Consider the following 26,988-nt stretch of genomic DNA (forward strand, 5'->3'; position numbering starts at 1 on the left):
TGTATTTTTGTCACCTTTGTTAAAAATTAGTTGTTTGTTCTCTATTATATGCTTATTTTAAATTGCATGACTGTGTCAAAACGTCTTATGTACCCCATAAACATATACACCTACTACTTACCCACAAAAATAAAAAAAATTAGCTGATTTTTTAGGCATGGGTTTATTTTGGGGCTCTGTATTCTGTTCCATTTGTCTTTCTGTTTTTATGCCAGTACAATACTGTTTTGATTATTGTAGCCTTGTCATATATTTTGAAATTAATAAGTATGTTATCTCCAACTTGGTTATTTTTTAAAATTAAGATTGGGCCAGGCACGGTGGCTCATGCCTGTAATCCCAGCACTTTGGGAGGCCGAGGAGGGTAGATCACAAGGTCAAGAGATTGAGACTATCCTGGTCAACATGGTAAAAACCCATCTCTACTAAAAATACAAAAATTAGCTGGGTGTGGTGGTGCGTGCCTGTAGTCCCAGCTACTCGGGAGGCTGAGGCAGGAGAATTGCTTGAACCTGGGAGGCAGAGTTTGCAGTGAGCCGAGATCGAGCCACTGCACTCCAGCCTGGGTGACAGAGTGAGACTCTATCTCAAAAAAAAAAAAAAAAACAATTAAGATTGGTTTGGCTATTTGGGGTCTTTTATGATTCCACATGAATTTTAGGATTTTAAAAATATATTTGTGATTTAAAAATATATTTGTGAAAATGTGAAAAATGCCACTTGAATTTTGATATTGATGGCACTGAATCTAGATTGGTATATTGTGGGATTTTAACAGTATTAATTCTTCCAATTCATGAACATGGGCTATCTTTTTATTTATTTGTGTCTTCTTTAGTTTGTTTCATGAGCATCTTATAATTTTCATTGTAAAAGTCTTACACTTCTGTGGTTAAATTTATTCCTAAATGTTTTATTGTTTTTGATGCTTTGTAAATGTGATTTGTTTAAAAAAAATCTTTTTTGTATAGTTTAGTATGTAGAAGCACTAGTGATTTTTGTGTGTTGACTTTGTATTCTGCAGCTTTATTGAATTTGTTTATTAGATCTAAGTCTTTAGGCTTTTTTAAATGTATAGCATAATGTCATATGCAAACAGAAATAATTTTACTTTTTTTCTTTCAAGTTTGCATTTTTAAATTTCTTTTTCTTATCTGATTGCACTGGTTAAGACTTCCAGAATTATGTTAAATAGAAGTTTTGAAAGTGGGCATCCTTGACTTTACTGGAGAGAAAGCTTTCAGTTGTTTTGCCATAGAATATGATGTTAGGGCTGGGCTTTTTATAAATGGTTTTCATTATGATGAAATAAGTTTTTTCTATACCTATTTTGTTTAGAGTTTTCACTGTGAATGGGTGGGGAACTTTGTTGAATTTTTTTCTGTATCTGTTGAGATCATTTTATTGTTTATCTTTTATTATTCTGTTAATGTGGTTTATCACAATGATTGATTTGTGTGTGTTTAACCAATCTTGCATCTGAGAGATAAATCCTATTTGGTCGTGGTGTATGGTTCTTTTAATGTGTTTTGAATTTGGTTTGCTAGTATTTTATTGAAGATTTTTGCGTCTGTGTTTATTAGAAATATTTTCCTGTAGTTTTTTTTTTTTTTCTTGTGGTGTCTTTTTCTGGCTTTGGTATGTTGACCTTATAAACAGTGACCTTCTTAAGTGTACTTAGTTTCTAGTAGTATTTTTGTGGGTTGAGGTTTTTCTACCTCAACAATAATTTCATCTACTCATAAGGCAGTTTTCTTTCCTCTTTTACAATCTGTTTGCCTTTTATTTTCTTGCCATACTGCAGTGGCTGGTTCCTCTTCTACAGTGTACCTATAGGATAGGTAAAAGTGGACAACCTTGCCTCGTTTCTTATCATAGGAGTTAAATGTATCATCTTTTAGATAACCTTTAGCAGGTTTAGGAAGTTGCTTTCTATTCCTATGTTGCTGAGATTTTAAAAATTATTAATTAAAATATTATAATTTACGGCTTTTTAAAACAGTTATTGAAATTATACTTTTACATTTTAAAATTCTACTTGTATGTTAAATTACATTAATTTTTGAAAGATGTTGAACTTACTTTACATTTCTGTGATAAGCCCCCTTAATTATAATATATTATCTATCTTATATATTGTTCTTTTTGATCACTAAGGATTTTGTTGACTGTTTTTCCATGTTTTTAAAGAATATTTGTCTGTAGCTTTCTTTTAGATAATGGTTTTGGCTGGTGTAGTTATTAACGAAATTCTGGCCTCAATAAATTTAATTGGGAATTACTTGCTTCTTTTCTATATTTGGGAAGAGTTTATGTGAAATTAGTGTTTTTTTAATTCCTTAAATGTTTGTTGGAATTCAACAGTGAAACCATTTGGGTATGAATTTTTTTCTTGGAAAGTTTTAAACTGGAAATTAAAATTCTTTAATAGATATAGCATCATTATTCTCCTCAGGAATGAGATATTCAACTCTGTTAATCATTACTTGAGGCAGCAGGAGATAACAGGATGAGGGTGGGATATTATTCACTAGTACTTCTGATCTGTTGTTTACATAGGCAGTATGAGCATCAGTGGCTAGAGAAAGCCTTTAACTGCTGGTAGTTGAAGGTTACCCTGCCTGCATAGAAATTGTAATGGTCAAAAGAATATGGTCAGGATACTGACAGCATCTTCTACAGATACATATCTTTTACTACACAGTTACTCTTATGCTCCATGTTAAGTTTACTATGTAAACTAATTCTTACAGGTGGTATTCAGTTATGATATTGAAAAAAAAGTATAATAGGAGAGTTAGTGGAAAAAGCTATACTTTCCTGCTGCTATGGTTAATTCTAAGGTTGTAATAGATATTTATCATTTTTTTCTTTTACCATTTGTTATAGATTTTCATTACTCTCAGCCAGCACTTCTACTATTTTAGGTTTCTTTCCTACTGGATTTATGTAGGCCTTTTCTTGGTGTCTAAGTACTTGTTAAGCTGTGCTTTCTCCATTTGCTCATATGTGATTACTACTGGCCATGGACGCCTCAGTAATAAGCTTCTCCTGGACCACTTTTTGTAGCAACAACTTTAGCTCCTCATAATAATCAGGGTCAGTTCCCAGTATAATAACTCATTCCTTTGCCAGCTGGTCTAGTGTCATGAGAGATTCTAAAGTATCCAAGTGGTAGCCTTAGGTTTAGCGTAATTCTTATATCCCCTTGTAGAAGCATTTCCTCCCCTGGAACTAATGTCTCTAGTGCAACAGAGACTAAATTTATATAGACAGGAAGTGCACATTTCCAAAATAGACATTGAGAATGATAGTATGAGGAAGCCATTTCTACTTCTACTTTTTGGTTCTCAAACCTATGTATTACAACTAATGGGGATACAACACCAAATAATGGCCATTGACTGGAAGTATTAATCCTCATCTTGAATAATAACACACTTAAAACTATATAGTATCATGTTTAAGCTGGTTCCTTACAATGGTTTAAGAGGCTATTCCAGCACACCCAGGCTGCTAGCCTTTAGCTTATGTGATAATAGTACTACTAGTATATTCAATGGTAATGTGCCCTTTATTTCATCTCCTTCATTGTCAACTGGGTCCTTTGGTTTGAGGCAATTTTATATGGAATTTGTTGATGCCAAATCACTTTATGTTTCTCAGGTAGTGGTCCAGCACAAGGAAAATCCATATTTGGAATATGTAGTAATCCTAATAAATAAAATATCTATCTTTTCCCGGATGGAATAGTTTCTTAGGGTTTAATATAATCAGTTTTTGTTTGTTTGTTTGTTTTTTTACCAAGTGGGTGGTTGATCTTTTGAGGAATGATACCATATCGATAGTTTAGCTTGGATTCTTCTGACTGGTTGGATATGCAGTAGAGACAGTGAGTAGATGAACTTTAAAGAGAGGGATTTCACAACATTGTTTCCATGCGTAGCCTCCATTCCTGACACCTGGTCACTCTGTTCCTCATTATGAAGGCAGTGGGGTGGCTGAGGACAGACAATGGCTGACTTATCTTCACCAGATGGTCATCCTACTTAACTGGATTTCTAGTGTCTCTTCAGTGGTAGATGTACTATGTTAGGCATTGACATAAGAAATAAGAATCCACATACCTTGCATGTACTCCCATAGATTCATTCACATGCTTCTTCCCCCTCTTTGTCTCTAATCTTCCAATTTATTATTTTCTAGGCTCCTGACCAATCAGGCCATTTGCAACTGCCCGACAGTCTGCATTTATCCTTCCTCACATTACTTCTCTGTCCACACCAAGTTTATGACTAAGTGTACTGCTTGGATCCTTGCTCAATGGGAGGAATTCCCTTCACCACTGTTTTTCCACAACCACATCTGAATGTGGTAGCAGTTCATTTATTACTGTGCCACCTTATGGAGATGACCCATTTATTAAAAAGGCCCATTCTTATTTCTCCTCTTTGTGGTAGTTATAAGGAAACACCTACATGTTCATAGGTATCAGCAGAGGAAGCAGTAGTGGTGCAATTAGAGAAAAGTGAAATGGGGATCTGAGTCACTTATATATGAACTTAGTTGGGCCTAATTCTGAATGTACCACTTCTATCATGTTTTTGCTATTGTGCCAACTCTTCTTATTTGGTGGATCATAATGTTTTTTCTATTTAGTGTCTACAAGGGCCTAGTAGCATGTCAGGAATTTCTTTTTGAATGATGAACGTTCTCAATGCAGACAGCATGGCCTTGCTCAAGAACTCGAATGGCATCTGCTTGGACTCCTACTGAGTTTTGCAAAAGGGGATGTCTTCAACACATCAACAGTTGCACACCACATGCTAGAGGCTATGTTGACATGTTCCAGTAAAGATACTTCATCTGACATTACAACTGTGATTGAACTACCACTTTATTAAATTTGTAGGAATTTACAATTGTCTGCTATGATTCATATGATTTTTGGAGAACTCAGACCTATTAATTAATTGGGCATATGGGGGGCCATGATAGTGTTTTGAGTCTCCCAGTTCAACAGTCCTTAAAAGATTCGAGTATTCCCCTTTCACCAGTACATAATTGTTTAGATAAATGGCTATATATATCTTTGGGGAAGGAGTGAGGGAATCACTACTACACATAGTTGTTGTGGCACTGCAGCATCTTCTTCAAGAAGAATTTGTCTCCCCTTCAATTGATAGGCTCTGGATCTGAGAACTGGCTCATTTATGGAAACTGGGCAAGGTATTTTAATTTTCCATTTTGGTGTCTAGCATTAGTCTTCTGCTATTCCAGAATTCTGTTTTTTTCCCATTGATACTAGAGAACCTAGTGTTATAGCACTATTCCCTACCATCAGTCCTGGCAAGCAGAAGAAACTATCACTGAGCTTCTCACTAGCAGATAATAGTTGACCCTTGAACAACACGGGGGTTAGGGGAACTGATCTGCCACACTGTCAAAAGCCCATGTACAAATTTGACTCTACGAAAACTTTACTAATAGCCTACTGTTGACTGCAAGCCATACTAATGACATAAACAGTCAATTAATACCTATCTCATACATTAAATATGTTGTATACTGTATTCTTACAATAAAGAAAGCTAGAGAAAAGAAAATATTATTAAGAAAATCATAAGAAAGAGAAAATATATTTATTCACTTAGTGGAAGTAGATCGTCATAAGGGTCTTCATTCTTGTTATCTGTACTTTGAGTAGGCTGAGAAGGAGATGGAAGAGAAGGGATTTGTCTTGCTGTCTCTGGGGTGGCAGAGGCAAATAAAAAATTCATGTGTAAGTGGACTAACATAGTTTGAACTCGTGTTGTTCAAGGGCCAATTGTACTTACTGCTTTGGTGAAAGAAATATTATTTGGGTTCAGTAGGGGAATATAATCTGTTGGTTGTCTTTCTTGTATTATGTTTTAAATCTAGTATGCCTACCTCTTTGAGTTTTGGGACTGCTTTCTTTGTACTTCGCCGAGGTAGTTATAGCATCTCAACCTCATTATCATAGTCATTTTTAAGCCTTGGAACTATCCCGGTAACATTTTAGGATTGGCTGCAGGTGTACTTTCTACCATGTTAAATCCTCAGTTCTAGAAAAGTGTCTCTGCATCAGTAAAATCCCCCTCCCCTTATTCATTCTTATATGCTATACTCTCCCCAGTTCAGTGCCTCTAACATCCATTTCTCAGTATGGTCTCCTGGTTGTTGCCAGTACCTATTAGATGAGTCCTGCAACACTTTATTTTTATAGCAGGGACAATATTTTCCCAGTTTGAGCATTCTGAGATTTTCAAATAATTGGGAGTTAGCCTAGTGGACACTCAAATGGTGTAAGGACAAGTGATACTAGTGCACCACTATCAGTTCTTGGTACCCTCTGTTCCTTTCAAGCTTCATCCTCATTTACCTGCTTACCATTATAGCTAAATGTACTGTAGCTAAGTGTTTTCTATAGTTAGAAAATACTTAGAATGCTGTAACAAAGTCTAATAAATCAGCCATCCAAAATGAACAGATGTTACTCCTGGTAATATTCACTTTTTAAAAAAAAAAACAGTTATTACAGATACAATTAAGATCCCAAATCCGCTTTCTCAGCCCCTTTCCCATCCAAAGCTGGACACTTATAATGAATTTGTTATATCTTTTTTTTGTTTTGTTGTTAAACTTTTTAAGCTGCTTTATTGACACATAACTTGGCTACCACATAATTTAATCATTTAAACAATTGAGTGCTTTTGGTAGGTTCACAAGGTTGTGCAATAATTACTACAGTGAATTTTAGAACATTTACATCACTCCAGAAAGAAACTCTGTACCCATTAGACAGTCACTTTCTATTTTCTATTTCCCCCAAATCCTCCTAATCCTAGCTACTGTGGATTTAATTTCTGTCTATATAGATAGACACTGTATCTTTATTGCATGTAACGATTACTCAGAGAAGGAAAAGGCTGAAAGATAAGCAGCAAGCAGTTCGTGAAACACCCCATAAACCACATGATTAAAACCTCATAAGGAATTTGAATATTATTCTCATGGCAGGAGACTTTTAAACAGGAATGGCATTATGAGATTTTCATTGTAGAAAGATTATTGAGGATGCATTGTGGAAAATAGGTCAGAAGCAAGGTCAGAATACACAACCAATAGGATGTTTATGTACATGAATGTGCATACATATATGTATATGTACATCCTATTGGTTGGAAACACAACCAACAGGATGTATATGTATATATCTATGTATGTGTATGTATTTCTATTTCTGTCTATTCATCAATCAATCAATCAATCAGCTATCTAGATTATTTTAAGAAATTGACTCATACAACTATGGAGGCTGGCAAATCCAAAATCTGTAGGGCAGGTTGGCAGGCTGGAGACCCAGAGATGATTGATGTTGCTGTCTTACATCTAAAGGCAGTCTGGAGTCAGAATTCTTTCTCAGGGAACTCGGTCTTATAAGGCCTTCAACAGAAGGCCCATCCATATTATGAAGGGTAACCTGCTGTATTCAAAGTCTGCTGATTTAAATATTAATCACATAAAAAATATCTTCATAGCAAGATGTAGACTGGTATTTGGTCAAAAACTGGGTACCTAAGTGGACATAAAATTAACCACTACACAAGGAGACCAGTTAAGGAGTTGCAATGTGAAAGATTTGATAGTAGCATTAAGAATGGGCAAAAATAGATGTACTCAAGAGATGCTTGAAAGTAGAATTGACTAACATAATATGTTGAATTTGGAATAGAATAACGGATGATAGGCCTGACCATCATAGTGGAAGGTTTTGCCACTCACTGAGATAGGATACAGAAAAAGCAAAGCAGGATTTGGTAGGAAAGATAACAAGTTTGTTACATGCTAAGTATAAGGTTTTTGTGGTACATGCAAGTAGAGTGATTTACTGGGTATTTAGATACATTTCCTGAAATTTGGGGAAGAATTCTGAGCTGCAGATAAAGATTTCGGAATCATAAACATATAATGGTAATTGAAGGCTGAGATGGCCCAGGAGGAGTGAGTAAGGTATGAAAAGAAGTAGGTCTAGAAAAGAATGTAGGAAAATATATAAGAAGTAGAGAAAAATAATTTCCCAAGGGAACTTGAGAAGTGATGGCCAAAAAGAAAGGAATTGGAGAGTCTTGTTACTATAAAAAGCCAAAGGAAGAAGAATGTATCATGAAGAAAGGTTTGATTATAAAGTCAAATATTGCAATAGGGATCAAATTAGAGAAAGACTGAAAAGTGATCATTGAATTTAGCTACTAGAAACTTGTTATTCGTGACCTTATTAGCCACTAGGTAATAAATTCATGTGTTTTTTATGGTATGTTTACCCACTTGGTGTTCAACCAATATATTACCAAGTAGTCTGTAATTGTATTTGTAATTTTAGCATTAACTGCTATATATTCTTATAACTAAGAACTTTTTTTAATAATTGAAAGATAAATTATAGTGTTTTATATAAAATTATATACTTTGAGTTTTGTGAACATTTGTTATAATTATATAAACTAAATGTCACAGCTGAAAAGTATTAAGCAGCCTGTGAAAACATGAATTAAACTGATTAATACATTACTGCTTTAAGAAATACTTAAAAGATCTTGAAATATTTTAACTCTTATTAAAAATAGTATTTTCTCATGCCATTTCTGTGTTTTTAAAAATTGATTCTATGCAAGTCTTTTGGATAGTAACTACTAAAATAGCACCAGGAAACTAAGCTTTGGATATTATTTTAAAATGAGCATCTATAATATGCCACTCTCTAGGTAGCAAATGGAGGTTAGTGATATAAACAAGACAGAAAACCATTGTTTTCTTTATTTTTTTTCTGAAATGTATATACATTTAAGGGGTACAATTGCAGTTTTGTTGCATGAATATACTACATAGTGGTGAATTCTGAGTTGTTAGTGTAACCATTACCCAAATAATATACATTATACCCATTAAGTAATTTCTCATTCCTCATCCTCCTCCCTCCCACCTTTCTGAGTGTCCAGTGTCTATTATTTCACACTTTATGTCCCTGTGCACACGTTATTTAACTCCCGTCTATAAGTGAGACTGTAATATTTGACAGTTTCTGAGTTGACCTAACTTAAGATAATGGCCTCTAATTCCATTCATGTTGCTGCAAAAGGTATGATTTCATTTTTTATGGCTGAGTAGTATTCCATTATATATCTCTCTATATAGCTGTACCTATATCATTTATCTGTCTATTTATCTATCTATCTATCTGTCTATCTATCCATCTGTCTATCTCTATCTTTATCTATCTATCCATCCATAGGATGGATGGATAGATAGATAAAGATAGAATGGATGGATAGATAGATAAAGATAGATCTATGTATCTATCTAGCTCACATTTTCTTTATCTATCTAGCTTTATTTATCTAGATAGATAAAGATAGATCTATGTATCTAGCTAGCTCACATTTTGTTTATCGAATCATCTATTAATGGACACTTAGATTGATTCCATGTATCTGCTATTGTGAATAGTGTTGCAATAAACTTACAAGTGCAGTTATCTTTTTGGTGTAATGATTTCTTCTCCTTTGGGTAGGTGCCTAATAGTGGGATTGCTGGATTGAATAGTAGTTATATTTTTAGTTCTTTGAGAAATATCTATACTATTTTCCACAGAGTTTGTACTAGTTTATATTCCCACCAACAATGTATAAGTGTTCCCTTTCCTCCACATCCTTGCCAACATCTGTTATTTTTTGACTTTTTATTTTTATTTATTTCTTTTTCTTTTTTTTTATTATTATATTTTAAGTTTTAGGGTACATGTGCACAATGTGCAGGTTTGTTACATATGTATACATGTGCCATGTTGGTATGCTGCACCCATCAACTTGTCATTTAGCATTAGGTGTATCTCCTAATGACTTTTTAATAATAGTAATTCTGACATAAGATGATATCTCATTGTGGTTTTAATCTGTATTTCTCTAATGAATAGTGCTGTAGAGCATTTTTTATATACTTGTTGGCAATTTGTAGGTCTTTTTTTGGAAAAAATGCCTGTTCATGTCCTTTGCCTGTTTTTTAACGGGGTTATTTGTTTTACTGTTGTTGAGTTGTTTGAGTTCCTTGTAGATTTTGGATGTCAGTCCCCAGTATAGTTTGCGCATATTTTCTCCCATTCTGCAGGTTGGCTATTCATTCTGTTGATTGTTTCCTTTGTTGTCAGAAGGTTTTATTTTAATTAAGCCCGACTTGCCTATTTTTGTTTTTGTTGCTTGTGCTTTTGAGGTCTTAATAATGAAACCTTTGCCTAGGCCAATGTCCAGAAGAGTTTTCCCAAGTTTTCTTCTAGCAGTTCTATAGTTTGAGGTCATGCATTTAAGTCTTTACTCCATCTTGAGTTGGTTTTTGTATATAGTGAGAGATAGGGGTCCAGTTTCATGTTTCTGCATATGACAATCCAATTTTCCCAGCACCATTTATTGAAAAGAATGTCCTTTTCCCAGTGTATGTTTTCACTGACTTTATCAAGTATCAGTTGGGTGTAGACATGTGGCTTTATTTCTGGGTTCTCAATTCTATTCTATTGATATATGTGTCTATTTTTATATCAATATCATGCTGTTTGGGTTACTGTAGCTTTGTAGTATAATGTGAGGCCAGGCAATGTTATGTCGTCAGCTTTGTTCTTTCTGCTTAAGATTGCTTTGACTATTCTGGCACTTTTGTTGGTTCCATATGAATTTTAAGATTTTTTTCTAATTCTGTGAAAAATGACAGTATTTTGATAGAAATTGCATTGAATCTGTAGATTGCTTTGGGAAGTATTGTCATTTTAATGAATCTAGATCAATTTAGGGAAAGTTGCCATCTTAACAATATTGAGTCTTGAACATCTTCATTTATTTTGTTCTTTAATTTCTCTTTGTAATATTTTATAGCTTTCAGTGAGCAGGTCTTAAAACATCTTTTGTTAAACTTATTCCAAAGTATTTCTTGATGCTGTTTTAAATGAATTTTTCTTAATATATAATTGGTCTTTGCTAGTAGATAGAATTACAATTGATTTAAAAATTTGGGGGCTGGGCATGGTGGCTCACACCTGTAATCCAGCACTTTGGGAGGCTGAGGTGGGCGGATCACTTGAGGTCAGGAGTTTGAGACCAGCCTAGCCAACATGGTGAAATCCCATCTCTACTAAAACTACAAGGATTAGCTGGGCACAGTTGTGGGCTCCTGTAATCCCACTTACTTGGGAGGCTGAGGCAGGAGAATCGCTTGAACCCAGGAGGCAGAGGTTGCAGTGAGCTGATATTGTGCCACTGTACTCCAGCCTGGGCAACACGAGTGAGACTCCATCTTAAAAAAAATTGATTTTGCATTCTACAACCTTATTATTTGTTTCAGTAATATTTTATGGCTTTCTTATGGTTTTCCTATATAAACTTTATGTTTTCTGCAAATAGAGTTGTCTTCCTTTCCAGCCTACATGCTTTTTATTTTTCTCACCTTAATGCACTTGATAGTACTTCTAGTATCTAGCATGATAGTAAATAGAAATAATGAGAGATGATTCTTGCTTTATTCATCATCCTAGGTAGAAAGTATTGTTCTTCTTGCTGTTAAGAATAATGTACAAATTTTCCTTAAATGCACTTAATCAGATTGAGGAAGTTCACTTTTCCTAGTTTACTGGGAGATTTTATAATGAAAGCATCTTAAATTTTGTCAAATGCTTTTTCCGTATCTATCAAAATGATTGGTTTTGTTTTCAGTTGTTAGGATGACTTACATCGATTGATTTTTTAAATGTTCAGCCAACATTGCATTCCTGGCATAAATCCCACTGGTTATATTATATAATCCTTTAAAAATTTTTAAAAATATATATTTTCTAGAGATGAGGTCTTTCTCTGTCACCCAGGCTTGGGTTCAGTGGCATGGTCATAGCTCACTGAAGCCTCAAACTCCTGGGCTCAGGCAATCCTCCCACCTAAGCCTGCTAAATAGCTGGGACTACCGGCATACATCATCATGCACAGCTAATTTTTCAAAAATCTTATTTGTAGAGATGGGGTCTCACTATGTTGTTGGCCAGGCTGGTCTCGAACTCTTGGCTTCAAGCAATCATTCTGCTTTGGCTTCCCAAAGTATTGGGATTCCAGAAGTGAGCCACCACACCTGGCTTTTTTTTTTTTTTTTTTTCTGTCTTTCTTTTTCTTTTCTTTTTTTGAAAGGCTCTACTCTGTCATCCAGACAGGAGTGCAGAGGTATGATCATAGCTCACTATAACCTTAAACTCCTGGACTTAAGCAATCTTCCTGCCTCACCATCCTTACTATCTGGGATCACAGGTATGTGCCACTGAACCCAGCTAATTTTATTATCTTTTAAAGTTTTGTAGAGTTGGGATCTTGCTATGTTGCCCAGGCTGGTCTTGAAATCCTGGCCTCAAGTGATCCTCCTGCCTTGGCCTTATGAAGCACTATAGTCTTTTTATATGTTGTTGTATTCAATTTGCCAACGTTTTTTATTGGTATTTTTTGAATCTATATTCATGAGAGATATTAGTCTGAAATTTTCTTGTTTTATGATATCGTTTGTCATGATTTGGTATTAGAGTAAAAGTATTTTTATAGAATGAGTCAGAAAATCTTTCTTCCTCTCAATTTTTCTGCAGGAATTTTATAGAATTGGCATTATTTTTTCCTCTAAATGTATCATCGATTTTATTTTATAAGTAACGGTATCTTGACCTGGAGTTTTCTTTGAGGAAATAATTTTAATTAGAATTCAGTTTCATTAATTTGTATAGTGCTGTTAAATTTCTTACTTCTCCTTATGTAATTTGTCTTTCTGGGAATTTGTCCATTTCATTTAGATTGTCAAATTTATTGGCATAATTTTTTAAATAATATTTGTTTATTGTCTTTTTAATTTCTGAAGTTTTTATGGTAATATTCCTTTCCTAATAAAAGAAATGTGTGTTCTTTCTTTTTACCTTGATCACTCTGGCAGAAGGTTTATTAATTTCACTGAATTTTTCAAACCAGCTTTTGGTTTCACTGTTTTTTTAAATTGTTAATCTGTTTCTATTTTATTGACTTATCTGATCATCTTTCTTGTTCTTTTTTTCTGGTTTTGAAATTAATTTGCTCTTCTTTTTCTACCTTCTTAAGACGAAAGCTTACATAATTTAAGATCTTTTTCTTTGCTAATATATGTAATAAAAGCTCTAAATTTTTCTCAAAGTGCTGCTTTAGCTGCATCCCACACCTTTGATATATTTTTATTAGTTTATTAAATTATTTACTCATGGTTTTTTAATCAATGCTTATTTAGTAGTTTATAATTTAATTTTCAAACATTTGGAGGGTTTTCTGGATGTTATTAATTTCAAATTCAATTATGGTCAGAAACTATACTCTTTACGATTTCAATATTTTTAAATGCTTTGATGCTTGTTTTATAGTTCGAAATATTTTATCTCTTAGTAATTGTTTCTTTTATGCTTCAAAAGTATATTTATTCTGCTCTTTTTGGGTTGCGTGTTTTATAAATGCCAATTGGGTCAAGTTGGTTGATAGCCTTTTACTTATGTTTTCTTCATTTTTACTGATTTTGTCTTATATTAGTTATTGAGAAAGGGGTGCTAAAAACTTGAACTATAATTGTGAATTCATCTGTTTCTCTTTGTGGTTCTATCAGTTTTGTATTATGTATTTTAAGCTCTGTAATTAGGTGTATAATTTAGGATTTTTATGTTTTTTTAATAATTTGACCCATTTATTATTATGAAGTGACCACCTTTAACCCTGGTAATGTCCTGTGTTCTGAAATCAACTTTACTGTCTATTAATATATCTTTCCACCTATATCTTAATTAATGTTAGCATCGTGTACAATTTTCCATGTTTTAACTTTTAACCTATTTGTATATATTAACCTATTTGTATATATTTAAAGGAGGTTTCTGTACAAAGCATATACTTAGGTCTGCATTTCTGTCTTTTCTGACAATCACTGCATTTTAAATGGGATGTTTACACTGTTTGCATTTAGTGTGGGGGGGGTGGTATTGGTATGGCTAGGTATAAATCTACCATCTTGCTCTTTGTTTTCTATTTATCTTACTAGTTCTTAGCCCCCCCAAACAATATTCTGCCTTATTTTTTGTTAAACTTTTTAATGATTTCATTTTGTCTCCTTTGTTGGCTAATTAGCTATAATCTTGGTGATTGCCTTATGGTTTATATTAATAGTGTACAGCTGTACCTTATATAAGTTTACCTTCAATTAATGTTATACTACTTTATGAATGGTATAATAGTAAATTTTCTATTTCCCCCCATTGGCCTTTGTGTTATTGTTATCATTTTACTTCTACATATGTTATAAACCACAAATGTCCTATTATTATTTTTGCTTTAAACAGTAAATTATTTTTTAAAGATAACTTGTATTTTATGTTTACCCATATATTTATCATTTTAAATGTTCTTTTTTCCTTTTTGTATATCCAGATACTATTTGATATCATTTCCCTTTTGCCTGAAGACCCTCTTTAACATTCCTTTTAGTGGTCTTTTTATGATTAATTATTTCAGTTTTATGTGTCTGAAAAGTGTCATTTCAGTTTCATTTTTGAAGAAAATTTAATTTTGGTCATTATTTAAAAAAATATTTTATCTTTTCTCTCCCTCCTCTTTCTCTTTTTTATTACTCAAATTACGACTAATTGGGCCATTTGATATTGACCCACAGTTCAATGGTGTGCTGTTTTTCCTATATTCCTCAGTTATTTTTTTCTCTGTGTTATATTTTGGATAGTTTTTATTGACATATTTTCAAATTCACTAACCTTCAATGTATTTTTAAAAAAATCTCTAGATATTCTATTTGAGATAGATAGGCAGATAGATGGATGGATAGATAGATCTATCTTCTGTGTATCTACTTAACATGCTCAATCTCCTCTCTACCTTCTTCAACATATGCAGTGTAGTATAATAAATGTTTTTCTATCTCTATTATTTCTATCCTGTTTTATTTCTGGGTCTCTTTCTATTGATATTTATCCTTGTTACAAGTTATATTTTTTACTTCTCTGCAGTGAATGCCATACTCTTGAATTTTACCTTTTTGAGTGCTAAAGGTTTTCGTATTTCTACAATTATCCTTGATCTTTGTTTAGTATGCAGTTAAGCTGTGTGGAACAGTTTGATCCTTTTGTAACCTGGTTTTATGTATTGTTAAGCAGAACCAAAGCAGTCTTTATCTCAGGGAGGAATTTTTCCTCACACTGAGGTAATATTCTCTGAGTACTTTGCATGTGAATTCTGAGGGTTTGCACTTTTGCTGGTGGGAACATGAAAAATTCTTGCCTCAACATAAACTTTATTTTTGGTTTGTTTTCTTGATTTATTCTTCAAGAAGAATGCTTTTTCTTCTTGGTTTGTTCTTTCCTCAATCTCAGGTAGTTTCCTCAAACTTATTCCTTCATTAGTACTTAGCTAAAGATTTGAGGAGGACCCATCTGCAAATCTCTAGAGCTCTTTTTGTGTGTCACATTTTCTTCTTTGCTACTCAACCTTATGAACTCTAGTTGTCCCTGGCCTCCCTAGACTGTTAGTTCTGTCTCCTCACTCAGTAGGCCTGCTAGATTTTATCTAGGTTCCCCCTCCTTGTGATAGAGCCTTGAAATTCTCTCTAGGCAGTAAACTGGGGCTATCATAAGCCTCGCCTTATGTATTTTCTCTCTTTCAGGGATCATTGTCATTTCCTACCTGATACGCAGTGTCTTAAAATTTGTTACATACATTTTGTACAGATTTTTAATTGTTTTAGGTGGTGAATAAATCTGGCCCACATTCCTCATTATGACCATAAGTGGAGACTCTCATCTAATTTATATCTTTATGCAGGCAAACAAATGATAAGTAAATATACATATATATCAGATCATTTGGTATAGAATATGTAAGTAAATTTTGTTATATGGTGTTTTCTCATTCTTTTTTTTTTAACTCCATTCCTCCTCCTTCCTTTTTTTCTCTCTCTCTTACCTATATGTTATGTAGCATAGTGTAGATGACTTGTTACCATTTATTTTCCAGTTTTCTTGTTTTTTTACCTTATTTATCATGTTTTTCTATGTAGATATTTTATACTTTTATTTATCAAATATATCAGTCTATTTATGATCTCTGGGTTTTAAATTATGCTTAGAAGATGTTTTATATGTCAAGATTATCAACATATTTACCTGTGTCTTTTTAAACTCATCTTATGATTTAATGATACCAAATTATTGACTCACTTTGAATTTATTGTAGTGAAAATAGTGTTTAATCAATTAAAAAATCTTAAATGAAATGAGGTATATCTAGATTCCCAATTCTTGTTTAACTTCATGGAAAAAGCTGCTATCTTTCAAATTCCTTATTGTCATTCTTTTTTTCAAATTGTTGGAGTATTAAACATCTGAGCTATACAATTTAACTTACATCTACTAAGAGTAAGATTTTTCAACTATTTATAAAAATAAGGGAAACTAAATAGCAAAACATCTGTTGATAAATAAGTTAGTTTCTTTGCTCATTAATATTTGTGCTAATTAAAATGTTAGAATCCTTGACTTTTATTATATTAGACTCGGGAGACCTGGTGTTGATTGCTATTGCCAACATGAAAGTGGTGCAGCTGTCCTACAGCTCCAATTTTTGATCAATGAGGTAAGGGTTATTTTTTGACTACTTAAATCACACATTCCCCCACTACACAGTGAATCAGTTGATGTAATCTTTTAAATACTGTGATTCTAAATGATATGCATGCAATATTACTTCTGATTACATTTTTCACAAAAGATTGTACTCCTGTATTGGTTAATTTATTAAATTTTAAAGAAAAAAGATTGTATATACCATATTCTGTTATTGTTACTATGTAGCATAATTTAGTTTAATTATTTAAATTAAAAAAATCCTAATGTCTTTTGATTGTTTCACTGGCCATTAATTTTTTCTCTCCATTCACTTCCCACCAACTTAAATTTTGTAATCAAGGCCTAACTTCATATTTTATCTTTATCTTCCCTGAAATGATCTTTTTGCTTATATACCTATGGGCCCTTTTATCTGTATATATCTCCAAATACATTTGTTGGAATAGACATGCATTGGCGTTTATTTTTGTGTCCATAGTTATTATGGAAATTAGCTCTCTACTGTATCTACATTTTTATAAAATTATGGTGATGAGGAACTCTCTAAAAACAAAATATGTATTTATGAAGCTCAGAGAGGTTGCAGATATACCATTAGTAGAAGGCTACTTTAGGCTTTCTTAAATCAGATTTTTATAGTGGAAATTAGAGTCTTCTAGAGCTTCTTTTATATTAAGTGAGCCAGTCAATGCAAAAATGCTTTGAAAGTTTATGCCATGCCAAATGCAGGCACTTAGAAGATTGAACTCAGTGCCTCGGAAAAAAAAGTTTGGTTATTTTCTCATGGCATGACAATGATCTTTCATTCAGTGTCTGCATATATTTGCATATATCTATATCTGTTTATCTTCCTAAGAACTTACAATTATAAATGTGGGTAAAATATCTCATAGAACTTCATATCAGAGATGACCCAAGGCAAGAAAGATATTGGCAAATGTTCACTTTTCACTTCCCTTGGCTCAAAATCTTTCTCAGAAGACTATGAGATCCTCTTTATTGACATATTTCACCATGTAGGCACACTTGCTGTGGGGTACTGAAATGAGAAAGGAAGGTAAAGAAAACATTTGAAAAATATTTCATTGTAATAACTGCTCATTATTATCTAGAATGTCAGGCTTCTCGAGGTCTCAGTGCTACTCTGTAGTTCCTTGTTGAGGGATCTCAGCTTTTTGCTTTCTGCACGGCTGTATACCTACAGGCATAATTTGTTTCCGTGTGATTTGTACTGGGTCTGATCCTTTGAGATTTGTCTTCCAGGTCCTAAGTTTGCCCCTGTGGTACAAAACTAAGAATAAATAAAGACAAGCCTTCAACCTCCTTGCCTTGTTCACGTCATTTATCCTGAACTACTCGCCCTATGTACCTCACACAAAGCTTCTGTATGTTTTCCCAAACTTCCCAGTTCCTGACGTGACTGGTTTTTCTATTCTTAGTTTTAAACATTTTCACAGATCTTTATAGTGCTTTTGGTAGGTTCACTTTGTTTTTATAAACGAACCTAGACACTCTGCTGTTGTGCTTACTTTCATGTGTCTGTCTCTGTTGGTGCTGTTATGCTTAGTGGTACCATTCACTTCCCTCCGATGATAAGTCACATCTCAGTTTTATCACAGAATTAAGAATACTGGCTGGGCACTGTGGCTCATGCCTGTAATCCTAGCACTTTGGGAAGTTAAGGCGGGTGGATCACGAGGATCAAGACCATCCTGGCCAACATGGTGAAACCCTGTCTCTACTAAAAATACAAAAATTAGTTGGACGCGGTGGTGCACACCTGTAGTCCCAGCTACTCGGGAGGCTGAGGCAGGAGAATTGCTTAAACCTGGGAGGCAGAGGTTGCAGTGAGCTAAGATCGCACCACTGCACTCCAGCCTGGTGACAGAGCGAGACTCCATCTCAAAAACAAACAAACAAACAAAAAAGGAATACTGAGTTCCTCACTAGAATTATTTAGGTATTACACTAAGATATTATTGAATATATGCTACTTTAATAACATTGCCTTTGGCATGTTATATCTTCTGTATAGCATGTAACTATCTCTTGTAGAGAATGTTTTATTGCTGTTACATATCATGTTCTATCCTCACCCCATCTCAGGTGAACTTCCACCTCTCTGAGAAATGAGACCAGTATACCGTATCTCAAAAATTCATGTGTAACTCATCAAATGCTTCCAAGGAATCCTAATAAATTTCTAGTTTGTTTATAGGAAGCATATGTACAGTATACAAATAAAACAGGCAAACAAACACAAAAATTCTCAAGGCTTATAGAGAATACCTCCTATTTCATGGCAGGAAATTACCTGAGTTCATGTTAAGATGTATATATCAATATATACATCTTTGAACATGTATGTATGTAATTAGATATAAATATGCAAATTGTACAAATTTCTAAATATTTTCATGGATATGATCTTTGATTGTTTCTATTTTTATAAAGCATTCCTCTCTGAGACTAAAATCACACGTACCCAATATAAAGAGACCCATCATAGGATACATGAGCGTTTTTTTGGCTTAGAAATTATTATAGAAGGGCATTTAGATTCCTATCTTCTCTCTTCTAATTCATAAAGAAGAAATAAATGCTAGCAATTTCAATATAGTTCTTCCTAGTATCTAAATGGGATATCTGTGATTGAAACTGTAAACTATGAGAGATTACTTCTAACAAAGTACTTTGGAAAATATAAAAAGCCTTTTAGGTATCTCAGGACAACTAAGGTTCTGAAAGATCACTCTTAGAGAACACATTTAATGCTCTGGTTTTAGGATCTGTTAATGGGTAAGCATCAACATTTTCAGCTGGTCAACTGTCATTATGGTAAAAGTTCTAACATTTTTAAATGATCTGATTTAACCCAGTCAAATAAATAGTTTAAGCATATATACAAAGTCATACAGTTATTATCTGTCCATATGCTTTCTGCCACATTAAGAGGTAGAAAATATCCTATTATATGCGAAATAGGATTCATTTGTATTTGGTGGTGCTGTATAAAAGGAATCTTAGTATAATTTTATAGTTATACTAAATTCTAGTTGGAGAAATGTTTTCTTTTATTATGGATATCTTCCTTTATAATTGATGAAGCTTCTTGGACTATAAGAAGCAAATTAAATTATACCAAATATACTTTTTAGGAAGAATATACACTTCCCAAATATACAGAAAATTCTTGCAAAGGAAAATTTTTATATGACCTGTATTCAATTTTGTAAGACTGCATTGAATATTTTCTTCTCTGTAAGGCTATATAGTATATGTGTAAATAGTAGAAACAAAAAACATCCCTAAACTATTTTTTCCCAAAGAAAAACCTTTAATGGTCATAACAATGCTGTAATAATTAATCATCTCTATTGGTAAATAAATATTCCTTAAGCTAGTCTCCTTGACCGTCGAAATGCAGTGGGTCATTTACCTCTTCTACTTTCAGCATTCTTACCCTTCCTGATTGAAGTTTATGCACCTATCCTTCCTTATATTTCTGAGTTAACACAAGTAACTCTTCAGGTAGTAAAAATTGAGTAAATTAGCTTGTTTGTGCTTCATAAAAACCCTAAATTAAGTAAATCACACAATTACTTTACCTTCTTTTTGTTCTAGGGTGCCTTGGTCAGTGCAAATTCAGATGATACACTTCATTTGTGGAACCTTAGACAAAAAAGGCCAGCCATTCTCCATTCTCTTAAATTTAACCGGGAACGGTAAGAACCTATGAATTAAACAGTTTCTTAATGTACAACAAAATTATTTCCTGAGCAAGTTTTTGTTAACTTGACAGGCTTTTCCCCTCATAATCTCAACAGCTAGAAATAATTTAATGTTTATGCTTACTTTCATAGTGGTTTCTTTTTTTGTAGAAAATGCATAATTGATACAGATCCAGTCACCCACCTACTAATGCAATGTTTATTAGCTTAAGGAGCTTTTGGGCTGAGATTATGGGGTTTTCTATGTGTAGACTCATATTATCCTCAAAGAGAGATAGTTTGACTTCCTTTTTTCCTATTAATATTTACAGGCCTTTTATTTCTTTCTCTTGCATGATTGCTCTGCCTAGGACTTCCAGTCTGTGTTGACTAGGAATGGTGAGAGATGGCATCCTTGTCTTGTTTTGGTTTTCAAGGGGAATGCTTCCAGCTTTTGCCCATTCAGTATGATGTTGGCTGTGAGTTTGTCATAGATGGCTCTTGTTATTTTGAAATATGTTCCTTTAATGTCTAGTTTGTTGAGGATTTTTAACATGAAGGACATCGAATTGTACCAGAAGTCTTTTCTGCATCTGTTGAGATAGTCATGTGGTTTTTGTTTTCAGTTCTGTTTATGTAGTAGATTGCATTTATTTATTTGTGATTATTGAACCAACCTTGCATCCCGGGATAAAGCCTGCTTGAGTGTGGTTGATTAGCTTTTTCACGTGCTGCAGGATTCAGTTTGCTAGTATTTTGTTGAGAATTTTTACATCTGTGTTCATCAAAAGATATTGGCCTGAAGATTTTTTTGTTGTATTTCTGCCAGGTTTTGGTATCAGGATGAAGCTGGCCTCATAGAATGAGTTGGAGAGGAGTTCCTCCTCCTCAACTTTTTGGAGTAGTTTCAGTTAGAATGGTACAAGCTATTCTTTATGCATCTGGTGGAATTTGGCTGTGAATCATTCTTGTCCTGGGTCCTTTATGGTTGGTAGGCTTTTTATTACTGATTTAATTTTGGAACTCTTTATTGGTCTGTCTAGGGATTCAGTTTGTCCCTGGTTCAATCTTGGGAGTTTGTATGTTTCCAGGAATGTATTCATTTCTTTTAGATTTTCTAGTCTATGTGCATTGAGGTGTTCATAGCAGTCTCTGAGGGTTTTTTATATTTCTGTGGGGTTGGTGGTAATGTCTTGTTTTGGATCTTCTCTCTTTTTCTCTTTATTAGCCTAGCTAGTGGTCTGCCATATTTCTTATGTCAAAAAACCAACTCTTGTACTCATTGATCTTTTGTATGTTTTTTTTGCCTCTTAGTTTCCTTCATTTCAGCTCTGATTTTAGTTATTTCTTGTCTTTTGCTAGCTTTGGGCTTGTTTTGTATTGTTTCTCTAGTTCCTCTAGGTGTAATGTTAGGTTGCTAATTTGAGATTTTATGAATTTTTGATGTGGACCTTTAGCACTATAAACTTTTCTCTTAGCACTACTTTAGTTGTGTCCTAGAGATTCTGGTATGTTTTCTTGGTTCTCAGTAGTTCCAGAGAATTTCTTGATGTCTGCCATAATTTCATTGTTTACCCAAAAGTCATTCAGGACCAGGTTTAATTTCCATCCAATTGTATGGTTTTGAGCGATTTTCTTAGTATTGAATTTTATTTTTATTTTTATTGCATTATGGCCTGAGAGTGTGGTTGGTATGGTTTCATTTTTTTTAGATTTTCTGAGGATTGTTTTATGTCCAATTGTGTGGTTGATTTTAGAGTACGTGCTATGTGCAGATGAGAAGACGGTATATTCTGTTCCTTTTGGGTAGGGCATTTTGTAGATGTCTAATAGTTCCATTTGGTCAAGTGTTAAGTTTAGATCCTGAAAATCTTTGTTAATTTTCTGACTGGATAGTCTATCTAAAAACTGTCAGTAGAGTGTTGAAGTCTCCCACTATTATTGTGTGGGAATCTAAGTCTCTTTGTAGGTCTCTAAGAACTCACTTTATGAATCTGGGTGCTCCTGTGTTGGGTGCATATATATTTAGGAGAGTTAGGTATTTTTGTTGAATTGAACCCTTTACCATTATGTAATGTCCTTCCTTGTCTTTTTTGGTCTTTGTTAGCTTAAAGTATGTTTTGTCTGAAATTAGAATAGCAACCCCTGCTTTTTTCTGATTGCCATTTGCTTGGTAGATTTTCCTCTATCCCTTTACGTTGAGCCTATGGGTGTCATTACATGTGAGATGGGTCTCTTAAAGACAGCATACCATTCAGTCCTGCTTCTTTATACAGCTTGCCACCGTGTGTCTTTTAATTGGAGCATTTAGTCCATTTACATTCAAGTTTAATATTTATGTGTATGAATTTGATCCTTTCATCATGTTTCTAGCTGGCTATTGTGCAGACTTGTTTGTGTGGTTGCTTTATAGAGTCAACAGTTTGTATACCTAAGTGTGTTTTTGTAGTAGCTTATAAGAGTCTTTGCTTTCCATATTTAACACTCCTTTCAGGACCTCTTGTAAGGCAGGTCTGGTGGTCATAAATTCCCTTAGCATTTCCTTATCTGGAAAGGATCTAATTTCTCCTAGGTTTATGAAGCTTAGTTTGGCTGGATATGAAATTCTTGCTTGGAAATTGTTTTATTTAATAAGGCTGAATATAGACTCCCAATTTCTTCTGGCTTGTAAGGTTTCTATTGAAAGGTCCTCTGTTAGCCTGATGGGGTTTCCTTTGTAGGTGACTTGCCCCTTCTCTCCAGCTGCCTTTCACTTTTTCCCTTTTATTTCAGCCTTGGAGAGTCTAATTATGTGTCTTGGCCGTCTTTTTGTGTAGCATCTCACGTTGGTTCTCTGCATTTCCTGAATTTGCATTTTGGCCTCTCTGGTGAGGCTGGGGACGTTTTCTTGGGTGATATTCTGAAATATATTTTCCAAATTGCTTGCTCTCTCCTTATCTCTTTCAGGGATACCAGTGAATTGTAGATTTGGTCTCTTTACATAATCCTTTATTTTTTGAGCGTTTTGTTCATTTTCTTTCTCTGACTGAGTTAGTTCAGAGAACCAGTCATTGAGCTCTGATTCTTTCCTGAATTTGGTCTATTCTTCTGTTAACACTTGCAATTACATTATGAAATTCTTGTAGTATGTTTTCCATTCTATCAGATCAGTTTGAGTCTTTTTTTTTTTTAAGACGGAATCTCGCTCTATTGCCGAGGCTGGAGTGCAGTGGCACAATCTTGGCTCATTGCAACCTCCGCCTCCCTGGTTCAAGCAATTCTCCTGCCTCAGCCTCCTGAGTAGCTGGGACTACAGGTGCTGGGAGCCCAGGTCAAGAGGCACTGCCCAGTGAAGAGTAGTGGAGGCATGTGGACAAGTCTGGCTGCTTTTCCATAAAGTGGCTGTGTTGTGCTAGAGGTTTGTATTGGTCCCCAACCACTATACTTCCTCTCAATCCCAAGGGCAACAGGAGCAAGGGCTGCAGGGCAGCAAAAATGGTGGCCTGCTTGCTCCTTCTGTGAGCTCTGTCCCAGAAAAGCACAGAGCCACTACTAGCCTGAGAGCCTAGGTAGGGGGTGGCTGGAGACCCCGATAGGGAGACACTGCCCAGAGAAGCATAGCAGGGTTGGGGACCCAGGTATAAAACAGTCTGCTGCTTTTCTGTAAGGTGGCTGCACTGTGCTAGGGGTTCATGGTAGTCCCTAATCACTGTGTACCCTCCTGATCTTGAGGGCATCAGTGGGGAAGGTTGTAGGGCAACAAACATGGTGGCCTGCCTCTCCCACTGAGAGCTCTGTCCCAGGGAAGTGGAGAACTGGTAGTGGCCTAAGAGCCCAGTGTGGGGTGGTTGAGGTTCTAGGTCAGGAGGCCTTGCTCAGTGAGAAGTAGCAGGGGTGGGGTCTCATGTGGAAAACAATCTGGCTACTTTTCCTTAAGGTGGCTGCCTTGTACTGGGTGTCTACGATTGCCCCTAATCACTGCATACACTCCCCAGCCTGAGGGCAAACAGGAGGGAGGGTTGTGGATGTGGTCTGCCTCTCCCTCTAGGAGCTTGTCCCAGAGAAGCACAGAGCTGCTCCTGGTCTGAGAATTCTGGTAGAGCTGTGGTGGTCCCACTAGTGTCCCAGGCCCATGGGCCTTATCCTGCAAGGTGCTGCAGAGACGAGGCCTGTAGCACCTTGCGGGATAAGGCCTACTGGGCCTTGTTACTCTTCAGCCGCATGGATTCAGCCCCTTTCCTGGGGACGTGTGAGGAAGCCTGGCCTCCTCCATTGCTAGAGCTGCAGCTGCTGTTGTTGAGGTGCCTGGGGATCCAATACTCCTGGAGTCTGTGAGTACCTGAGTGATGGCTCTGCCCAGACTCCACATAACTCTTTGCATGTTTGTCTGGAAGCCCTGGTTGCGGGGATCATGAGAAATCTGATCCTGAGTCCAAGGATGCAAAGGTCCATGACAGAAGTGTGAACCCCTGGGGACTCTCACTCACTCACTGTTCCCTGTGATGTGAGGACTCCCCTGGCTCCATGCCACTTCTGGGTGGGCAGTTGTCCTGTCTTGCTCTTCTCTGTTCACTGTGGGTGATGCTGTTTCCCTGATAAATCCCCATGTTTCCACCTGGATTTTCTGGTTGAAGAGCTAGTATCCATTCACCACTGTTTCTTCTCTCCATGAGAGTGGTGCTCATTAGCCACTTCTAGTCAGCTATCTCACCCCAAATCTCTAAACTTAGTCTTTTTTTTTTTTTTTATGAGGAAGGGAATTTATATTTTAGACATTTGTTGAAACTAGATAGGACTTATTTCTTTAGTCCTAATTTTGGTTATTTTAGTTTAAAATAAGTAATGTAGCAGAAATTTCAAGGATATCGAAAAATTTTAAGATCAGTAAAGAGTTGTTATACTATTTTACCTATGTAGATTACCATATTGATTTTATCTTTCTCTCTGCTGGTAAGATTTTTCTTCTAACACCTTGAGTAGATCTGACTGTATACTTTTATGTGGATGGACAGGTGTTTTTATTTCCCCTCACAATTGGAATGTTGAAGGAAATGTTCTGGCCCCTTTTATGGCCTTTTTGGGAGGAAGAATTGATTAGTGGTGATGATTTCCAATTGTAATTTTATTATCTCAACTGAGTTAGATTAATTAGTAGAAACATAAAAGAGCAAGCTGACAGATTTGAGATGTTTCAATCACAGGAACTTTGAAAATGTTTTAATGCTTACATTAAAGATAAATGTGATATTTATCTCTTAAGAAAGATACATACATATTGTCATGTAACATGAGAATATTCATTACGATCATAACTTATTGGAGGAGATAAAATTATCTATCAAAGTATGGTGAATGGGAGGTTCAGGTCATATAAGAGAATTTAACCAAGCATCTTTTGGGACAGTCTCCAAAACATCAGATGTTAGCCATTTAATTTTGTAAATTTTCTAAGTACTCTTATGTTTATGCTAAATGTGTTTCAGTTTATAGAATTTATACTATAAATTTTAGCTTATTTTATTAGGGCACCTACAGTCTTTAGTCTTACAATTTTTGAAGGCAGAAACCAGCCTTAGATTGTTAAGTAATAGGCTTTTATTATTATTTTTACTATTATTGGAGTATTATTATTGGAGACAGGGTCCTGCTCTGTCTCCCAGGCTGGAGTGCAATGGTGTGGTCATAGCTCACTGCAGCCTCAAACTCCTGGGCTCAAGCAATCCTCCCTCCTCAGCCTCCTTAAGTACTGGGACTGTGGGCATGTGCTACCACACTCAGCTATTTTTTTTTTTTTTTAAAGTAGAGATGGTTTCTTACTATGCTTTTTTTGAGACAGGGTCTCACTCTGTCACCTAAGCTGGAGTACAGTAGCATGAGCATGGCTCACTACAGCCTTGAATTCCTGGGCTCCAGCAGTCCTACCACCTTAGCCTCCTGAGGTGTGCACTATGATGCCTGGCTAATGTTAATATTTTTTTTTCTTTTTTTTTGTAGAGACAGATTCTCTCCATGTTGCCCAGGCTGGTTTCAAATTCCTGGGCTCAAGCAATCCTCCCACCTTAGCCTCCCAAAGTGCTAGGATTAGAGGCGTGAGCCACTGTGCTTGGCCTGGGGTCCCACTGTGTTGCCTAGGCTAGACTTGAACTACTGGGCTCAAGCTATCCTCTTGCCTTGGCCTTACAAAGTATTAGGATTACAAGTATGAACCGTTGCATCTGGTAAGGCTTATATATTCTGTTTCTGGTGGATGATCCTTGGACTTCTTACAAATACAATTTTAAACCTAAATAAGGAAGAAAAAATGTCTTGATTTTTGTAATGCATGATCTGAGTAATGAATAAAATAAAACATTCATATTTTAGGCATAGCAGTCCCTGCTATCACAATCATAAATTTATGTAATACTGGCAAAAGCATAGAGTTGTTTTATATGGCTTTTGAGTGAAATTCATATGTAGGCTATGATATACAGACCCTTAAATTATCTGTACTTATGTGTATTTAATTTTTCTTACTCTAGTGTTCTGCTACTTATTATCAGAGGATTTCTGAAAAATATTAGTTAAACTGGA

The 26,988-nt window shown here is 35.0% G+C and overlaps 1 protein-coding gene across 8 annotated transcripts in view; it reads left to right on the forward strand.

Annotated features, from left to right (window-relative positions):
• STXBP5L (syntaxin binding protein 5L) overlaps positions 1-26,988 on the forward strand; it is a 493,876-nt gene that overhangs the window by 86,851 nt on the left and 380,037 nt on the right. For all 8 annotated transcript variants that reach the window (XM_055260425.2, XM_055260427.2, XM_063630147.1 and 5 more), the window contains exons 4-5: positions 16,652-16,733; positions 20,351-20,451. In XM_055260425.2, coding sequence (XP_055116400.2) covers positions 16,652-16,733; positions 20,351-20,451 — 183 coding nt within the window. The remainder of the gene's footprint in view (positions 1-16,651; positions 16,734-20,350; positions 20,452-26,988) is intronic.

Source organism: Symphalangus syndactylus, chromosome 21, assembly GCF_028878055.3.
Source record: "Symphalangus syndactylus isolate Jambi chromosome 21, NHGRI_mSymSyn1-v2.1_pri, whole genome shotgun sequence".
In the NCBI taxonomy this organism is placed as follows: Eukaryota; Metazoa; Chordata; class Mammalia; order Primates; family Hylobatidae; genus Symphalangus; species Symphalangus syndactylus.